General features: G+C 60.8%; 1 protein-coding gene across 1 annotated transcript in view; it reads right to left on the reverse strand.

The window, feature by feature from the left end:
* Positions 1 to 1,282: 1,282 nt before the first annotated feature.
* The window catches only part of GLIS1 (GLIS family zinc finger 1), a 226,161-nt gene continuing 219,358 nt past the window's right edge, over positions 1,283 to 8,085 (reverse strand). Inside the window, exons 8-10 of the mRNA XM_006768343.2 lie at positions 4,816 to 4,994; positions 4,099 to 4,266; positions 1,283 to 1,781 (exon numbers count right to left, since the gene is read on the reverse strand). Of these exons, the coding sequence (XP_006768406.1) occupies positions 1,624 to 1,781; positions 4,099 to 4,266; positions 4,816 to 4,994 (505 nt within the window). The 3' untranslated portion in view covers positions 1,283 to 1,623. The remainder of the gene's footprint in view (positions 1,782 to 4,098; positions 4,267 to 4,815; positions 4,995 to 8,085) is intronic.

Genomic DNA, 8,085 nt, shown 5'->3' on the forward strand with positions numbered 1-8,085 from the left:
CCGAGGGGCTGGCAGGGGGCTGGGGGGCGGGGGTGGGAACCAGGTGGCCCCGTCTTCCAGGGGCGGGCAGTGCAGTGGGTGGAGTGCAGGTTCCGGAGCCAGAGGCTGGGGTCTGCATCCCAGCCCTACTACTTGGGGCTGTGCCTTCACTTCCCTCTGTCTCTGCACCTGTGAAATGGGGGACCGTGGAAGAGGGTGACATGAAGGGACCACGTACAAGGTGTGAGCAGGGTGTCAGGAGATGGCCCTCCTCTTCCCTCCGTCCATGCTAAGCTCCTCCTTGGCTGCAGCCAGCCAGGAGCGGAGGGGAGGGAGCCCCAGACACAGGCCCACAGAGGGGCCTGACACAGTGAGGAGGGGGGAGAGCAGGAGGCGAGAGCTGAGCCAGGTGAAGCACGGCAGGACCGGCAGAGCTGCACCCCTCGGCGAGGTGCCGCACGGCCTCCGTCACCCGGTCCTGTCACCACATGGCAGTGGCCTTTTTGGACCTCAGGTTCCTCTCTGTAAAGAAGGGTTTGCCTAGATCTTTCCATCTCACCTTGCACCCCTAACCCAGCAGGTGTTACCGAGAGGGGATCAAAAGTCCTTCCCAGGGCTGTCATGAGCTTGGGGCAGGGCCTGGCGCACAGTAGGTGCTTGTTGCACTCTAGCAGCTGTGAGGCAGGAATCTTCCTTGAGGAATTTTTCCTGCCAGGTGACCCTTGGGATGGTGTGATGAGGCAGACACTGTCCAGGGTACTGCCCAGGCCCGGTGGTGGGCCTGCTCCCGTGCTGGACCAGGGGGAGGGAGGCAGGCAGGGCAGGCGCAGCCCCAGGGGAGCCCTGCTGCCCTCAGACCTGGCCTCCTCCCTCCGTCCCTGGCCCGCCTGCAGGGGCCCTGCCTCTGCCCCTGCCTTTGGAGGCTTGTCCTGCCTGGTTCATCCACAGCCACCCCAGAACTGGAGCTCATCTTCCTCCCACGGGGAAGTCTGTGCAGGCAGCAAAGGTCTGGGTCAGATGGATCTGGGTTCCAGTTTCAGTCCCAGCCTTGGTCCTCCTGCCCGCCCATGGGGAGAAGCCTGCCTGTCATTGAGGCCTGAGACTAGTGCAGATGTCTATAGGGCTCACAGCACGTTGAGGGGCACGAGACTCAGGCACCCATCCCCACCATCCCCCACGGGGCACCGAGGGCCGGAGGGGTCTCTGTGTGGCCTTCCGAGCCCCACACACACTCCACTACACACACCTGGGCCGTTCTGCTGCTCCCAGCCTCTGGGCTGAGCCACTAAAGCAGAGCCAGGTCTCATTTCCAGTTTTTAATGTTTTTCTTGTAAAACCAAAAATAGAAAACTGGCAGGAGAATGGAAAACAAGTCCTGTACACTCTATACACACGAGGTCTGTGATGTAAAGACATCGGGGAGAAAAGGAAGACAGGGACCAGCACAGGTCGCGGACCCTGCCAGCAGTTCTGAGCACCGGCGAGCGCTGGGCACTGTGGACCATGTGCAGAGAGAGCTTCGGCCCGGCTGCTCAGGCTGGTGCACGGAGGGTGGGGACGCACACCGGTGGGCAAGGCAGCATCTGAGGTGGAGAGTGGACAGGAGGGTGGACGGGGGGAAGGGGGGGGCGGGCAGGGCCTTCCTCAGGTGTCGGTGTAGATGGAGGGGATGTGACTAAGGCAGTGGTCAAAGGCCCCGTTGGGGAAGAAGCTGCAGTCCTCAGGGCCGCTGGACACGATGTCTTCAGGTGGCTGTGGCGGCAGCGCTGTGGGGCACGGGGCCTCGGCCAGAGCCTCGTAGCCTGTGTGGGCATACAGGGTCTGGGCTGGAGAACTCGGGGGTGATGCCTTGTCATCTTCTCCCAGCTCCCAGACCCCACTCTCCTGCTAGGGTCCATCTCAGTGTCCCCACGGCAGGGCCCGATCTGAGCCCTCTGCCCTTCCAGGTAGGGATGGGGGAGGCACCCTAGGCCTTGTATTCCCAAAGGGCCCAGGGCAGCTGGGGAGATAGGCACAGGCTGGCTTGGGGATTTCTCCTCCAGTGCTGGGCTGTGGGGCAGAATGGGGGAGGGGGGTGAGGTATGGGGGGTTATCACAGCTCTTGCCTGCAGGGGCTGGTCCCCTCATGGCAGAAGGACCCCAGCCCACCCCATTGTTTCAGGTTCCTCCACCAGACACAGGAGCCCACAGAAGGGACCAGCACTCAATGGGCACCGACTATATGCTCAGTGAAGTCTTATCACTCAAGCGTCACAGCAGTCCTGGGAGATGAGACTCACTGTCCCAGTGCAGAGCTGAAGAGATGCCCAGAGAGGGCAGTACACTTCCCCAGTTCAGGGGGAGAGGTGGGCTTTGGACCCAGGTCCATCTGGCGCCAAGCCAGCTGGCTGTTCCATTGGACATGCTGTCTCCCGGGGAGGCCATCGACATGGGAGGGGTCTGGAGAGGTCTCCTTATCCAGTCTCTGCCTGCCCTAAGGACTCTGCGCCTGGGCTGTTGTCATGAACTTTTGTAGCCTAAGACAAGTGGGCCTCAGTCTTCCCATCTGTGAAATGGGTTCAGGCTGAACTATTCCTAAGGCCCCATGGTGCCACCTTGTTCAAGCTTGCATGTCTATGCTCAGCTTGGCAGAGGAGATGTAGGCAGGGTCTGGAATGGGCACTGGAAACTAGGCTGCCACTCAGCTGGCAGGGGGCATGGAAGCTGCCCCTCGACCACTCAGAACTCTAGGCCTGGCTGCTAACCAAGGAATCCCACCTTGGGCTGGTGGGGGGCTGGTGGAGGATGGGTCGGTGAGAGCTAGCAGAGCTGTGGCCAGCGGCCAGTGCCTAATCACATATCAATCCATATGCGTACAAACATGGCACACACACCCTGTGACTGGGTACATGCTAGCCTACAGCATGTATGTGACGTGTCCATCCCCAGAGGTACTTACACCATATGTAAACACAGTCTGTGCATGCAGATGGGGTTATGGGATGGAGAACCACGTGTGTGTGCATGGATGGGGGTCACATGATGGACACACAGGTCTGTGCACACAGATGACGATGAACATCAGCACAAGCATGATGTGAACACATGTGTGCACACATGAGCACGTGTCCTGCAAGCTCCTTACACACTCATGGGGCTCACACTGTCTGGAACCTACCCATGCCGGCTCTATGTGCACATGCACACAGATGGTTCCACAGGCACATGAAGACTCAGACATGTGCAGACAAGGGAGCATGCATGTGAATAGAAAACATGGGTCCACGGCTTTGTGTCTGCTCTTCTGTGGCCTCGGTGCTTGTCCCTATGACTTTATGCCTATATGCCCAGCTGCACACACCCAGCTGCCCAAGGGGCCTTTGGGACAGGGTCTCAGGCTCCCCTCTGTCTTGGGATCCCCACATCCTTACCCAGGCTTTGTAGCTTCCAGCTGGACCTGGGCCCTGGGGCTGACCTGGGTGGGGCTTGGCTTGGAGAACGCAGGGTGGGCCCAGCCCCACCATCTGTGCCCCTGCTCTGACCAGGACTGGCCGGGCTGATCTGAGCCTGACTCTCCTTGGGCTACCACAGCCCTGCCCTGTCCCTGGGCCTCTCCACTCCAGCCAAGGGCATTGCCTGGGGGAGGCCCAGGGCCCTGAAGGAACACGTGCAGCACAAGAGCAAGCACAGCCTCCAGGCTCTGGCCCTTCCTAGCCGTGTGGCCCCTCTGGGCCTGTTTCCTTATTGGTTACACGGATCAGTGTAGTCTCATTCCCTGCCAGATCCCCAGGGCCTACAACTGTGCCGCCCACACATAGTAGGTACACAGTAAATACTCAAAGGGAACATCGACTAGACTGAGCTCCAGTCTGATTCTTCTGCGTCTTCAGAAACCTGTCAGAGTCCAGACACGAGCGAGAGTGTGAGGCTGTGGAGGAACTGACTTTGGGCCAGGCGGGGCGCATGTCCCCATTCTGTGGGTCCTGGGACCCCCCTGGGCTTCCATTTCCCCTCTGCAAGGCGGGACGACTCTGCCTCGGGGGCTGTCCCACAGCAGCGGGATAATGGGCATCAAGCACCCAGCACAGGGGTGGGCCCTGGTGGGCCTTCGGGGGAGGGAGCCATGCAGGTGGGGCTTACCTGTGGAAGGTAAAGGTGCACTGAGGCCGTGGTAGCCGTTGGGCCGCAGGGGGTTGAAACCAGAGGCCTCCCCAGCCAGGGCGTCCCCACCAGCTGCTGGCTCAGCTACCCGATAGCAGTCGCCATAGGGGAAGCAGCTCTGGATGGAGTGGAAGCTGCCCTGGTACCCTGCAGAGGGAGCGGCAGGGCTGCAGTAACCAAGGCAACGCCCAGGCAGGAGGGCAATGGCTCTGCTATGCTGTGTAGCCAGCCCCCCCCCTGCCCCCTCTCCCCCGCTTCCTGAACAGGCATGATGGGTGTGACTGAGAGCGGGGAGCCCCAGGGTGCAGAGATGCGTGTTTGTGAGCGGGCGACAGGGCCTCATGGCTGCCCCGGAGTTGTTGGTGGCTGATGGGAGTGCTCTGACGGCAGGGGCTGTGGCCCTTCACCCTTCTCCTCTGAGATCACTCCAGCAGCAGCTGTCCCTGCCACCGCCATGCTGCCCCCCCCCCCCCTGCAGGGAGAGCCCTATCAATGAACAAGCTGTTTTTCACCCCTCAGCACAAACTTCCTCCAGGAAGTGCCCCTGAGTCTGTGTGTCGAGTCCCTGACTCTGGCTTCTCCGGTGAGGCCTGCTGTCACTCTGTTGCCCACCTGCCTCCCCCAGGTCGGGGTCCCATCCTCTTGGGCACCTAGCAGGAGTTCGTGTGGGCAGGAGAGGCCGCAGCCAGGGCTTACCTTGGGGGCTGGGCAGAGGCGGGGGTGGAGGGCTCTGGAAGGGCGGGTAGGGTGGCTTGCTGGGGAGCGTGGGGAAGGGCTGGCCCCCCGGAGAATGGCTCTGGGAGGACGGTGGCAGCGGCGGTGGCCCAAGCCCCTTCAGTGGGCTGACCATGGGTGAGAGGAGGCCGGGTCCCAACCTGGAGGAAACAGAGGCAGCTGTGAGCAGGGTGGGCTCAGGGGTGGGGGCCAGAGGCATGGCCACTGCTGCTTGCTTCCCTCCAGCAAGGGTGAGCTCACTAGCTGGCCTGCTCGACCTTGTGACAGTCTAGGTAGAAGAGGAGGATGTTATCTCTGACTGTGTTCAAACTGGAATTAAACTTCAGATCTTGTAAGCATTAGAGCCAAAGGAATCAGGAAAGGAAAGCTGCTGCCTGGTGTTAGGACTGACAGTAGGAGCACGACCTCCGGGGTCGACAGAGCTGTGTTTAAAGCCTCGTCTGCTCTCACTGGCCACGTGACCTTGGGCAAAAGGGCGATGTCTCTGAGCCGGGGATGCCCGCAGGGTCGCCGTGTCCCCTGCAGGACAGACTGCCGCTCTGACCCAGAGCTGATGCCAGCCTCCCCTGCTGCACCCCGACACTGGCTGTGCGTGCCGCTCCGGCGCCTGGAGCTTGAGTCCGGGAACAGCCACAGCGAAAGCCTAGGCCAGTGGTCGGCAAACTGCGGCTCGCGAGCCACATGCGGCTCTTTGGCCCCTTGAGTGTGGCTCTTCCCACACGTTAGGAGTACCCTAATTAAGTGAATAACAATGTACCTACCTATATAGTTTAAGTTTAAAAAATTTGGCTCTCAAAAGAAATTTCAATCGTCGTACTGTTGGTATTTGGCTCTGTTGACTAATGAGTTTGCCGACCACTGGCCTAGGCCGTTCCTTAGCAGGAGGCCACCCCACGGCACGGACACTCCACTCACTGAGCCTCCGCCTCCCCCTTGTGTCCTCACAGATCAGAAACCAAGGTCCAGAGAGGTTCCCTGGTGAGTCTGGCCACACAGCACTGACGTAGTTACGGTGAAAATAACACGGATAAAGCAGTGCAGGCAAAGCAGCAGGACGACGGCAGGCACACTGCAGCCACTCGGTGAGTCATCATCGCTGTCCAGATGAGGGAAGGAAAACCAGCAGGTGGCCCTCATTCCCCTGCCCGCCGCCTTTAGGGCCTCGTGTCCGTCCCTGGAATCTCTCCTGGATCACGTGCTGCCTGGCCCACCCTCCAGGCACAGGTGTTAGTGGGACAGATGAGTGCCTCTGAGGAAGCAGGACCATCATGAAACAGGGAAGGGGTTTGGGGAGAGGCCGTGGCTCCGTGTCTGCAGCTCTGCTGGGTCCTAGCTGCTCCCTTCAGTGGGGGCATCCAGCCATCACTGCGCCCCCGACCCCCACTGACCGTCTGGTGTCTGGGCTCACCACTGCGGGTGCTCTGAGGGCAGCAGCAGGGTGGCCTCCGCACGCGCCGGGTCCCCAGCCCAGCACCTGACACCCTGCAGGGACACTTCAGCCTCCTCCTGTTAACGAACTGGACCCTCATCAAGGCCCCATGAAGGGACTGGCACCATCGTCTGCGTGAATATTGTTAGGCCTGTCTCACAGGGCCGGCGGGGGCCGGGTCTCCCACTCTGCTCCCTAAACTGTGAGGGTGTGCGCCAGCTGTGCCCCCCTCACCGGTTCTCCAGGCTGAGACGGGACGAGGTGTAGCCAGCAGGGTGGGGCCCGTCTGCCTGATGCCCACCCCAACCTGGTACCCACACTCCAGCTCTCCCCTGATTTCCCACTGGCCCCCTCCTGCGGGAGGGCCAGGCCCCCGTCCTTTGTCCCCGGCGCTCAGCCCTGGGCCTGGCACGCAGCAAACAGCTGACACACACTCACAAACGCGTTTCTGAATTGCTCAGCCACAAAATCCAGAGATGAACGGCACTGCAGAATTACGGAGAGCCAGATCCGAAGGGGAACAAACATGCATTCCCAAAGTTTGTGTTTCCTGCCTCACACCTGCCGTAAACCCACATTTGCCACCTTCACAGCCAGTGAAATTAAACAGAACGCGGCTCTCTCCGCAGCAGACGCGAGGACTGCGGTTACGCGGCTCCACCTGAACCCTTTAAAAGGAAACAGATCATCTGGAGCTCCTCTCCTGAGTCATGCAGATGACTCCTAAATCAAATATTTTCGCTCCAATTGGAGCCTATAAAAATTAATATAAAACCTCACTGGCCTGGCAGACTCAGGGCTTCATACCTCGTACGGGGCCGGGGTAAAATACCACCCTATTCGGCGTCCTCCCTGAGCCAGAATAAATAAATTTGGTCATGAAGTCAGGCCCTCTCAGCATATTTCCGAGTGAATCAGATAATTCTGTCAGGCCCTTTAAACGTCCCAGAGAACCCCAGGGAGCCGCGAGCGGCCTTCCCTGTTGACTTTGGCAGGAAGGGGAGGCTGCGGGCCTGCCCCCACCTCCTCTCGGGGCTGGAAAAAGAAACCCATTCAAGCCAGGCTGGGCTTGGTGTCAGCCTGAGGGCCCCTCTCCCGCAGCCGGAGGAGCCTGGGCGCCGGGCGGCTGGGTGACTGGAGCCTGGGTTCCCGCAGGCACGGGTGGGCGAGCGAGCCGGGGGTCCGTCTCGGGCTTGTCATCACTCTGCCTCCATGGCAGGAATTCCTGACGGGCACTTACGCGGGCGGGCGGCAAGCAGGTGACGGATGAGGCAGAGCAGAGCGCACGTGCCCAGGGATGAACGGCACTGCAGAATTAAGGAGAGCCTCTGGTTTATTTTGCTTTGGCTGGAGATGCTTGGGGCTGGCTGGTGGGTGAGCAGGTGGCCTGCGCCGGGGGTGGGGCTGGTGTCCTGGACGCTGTGCTGGGTGACACTTACGGTGTCAGCACATGCAGGGGTCTCGCCCTTCCCCCAGGAGGGACCGAAGGCTCCCTTTACAGAGAAGAACTCAGGCTCCAGCAGGGCTTGCTTTTCTGGTTGCCCCTCAGGCCCTGTCAGGCTGCCTCCCTGTGGCTGTCCGTGTCCTCACCACCACAGTCTGCCCTGGCTCCATGTGTGGCACCTCTGCCCCTTGGAGGATCCTCCATGGCCCCCCTTCTTTCCACCAGCCAGTTTCCCTAAATCCTGCTTCTTCCAGGTCACTGATGCCTCCCGGTGCTTCTTCCTCCCACTCACAGCCCCGCTCAGGCTGCCATCACCCCTGCCCGCCCCCCCGCCCCGCCATGCTGCTCCGGCACGCAC

Source organism: Myotis davidii, unplaced genomic scaffold (assembly GCF_000327345.1).
Source record: "Myotis davidii unplaced genomic scaffold, ASM32734v1 scaffold79, whole genome shotgun sequence".
Taxonomy (NCBI): domain Eukaryota; kingdom Metazoa; phylum Chordata; class Mammalia; order Chiroptera; family Vespertilionidae; genus Myotis; species Myotis davidii.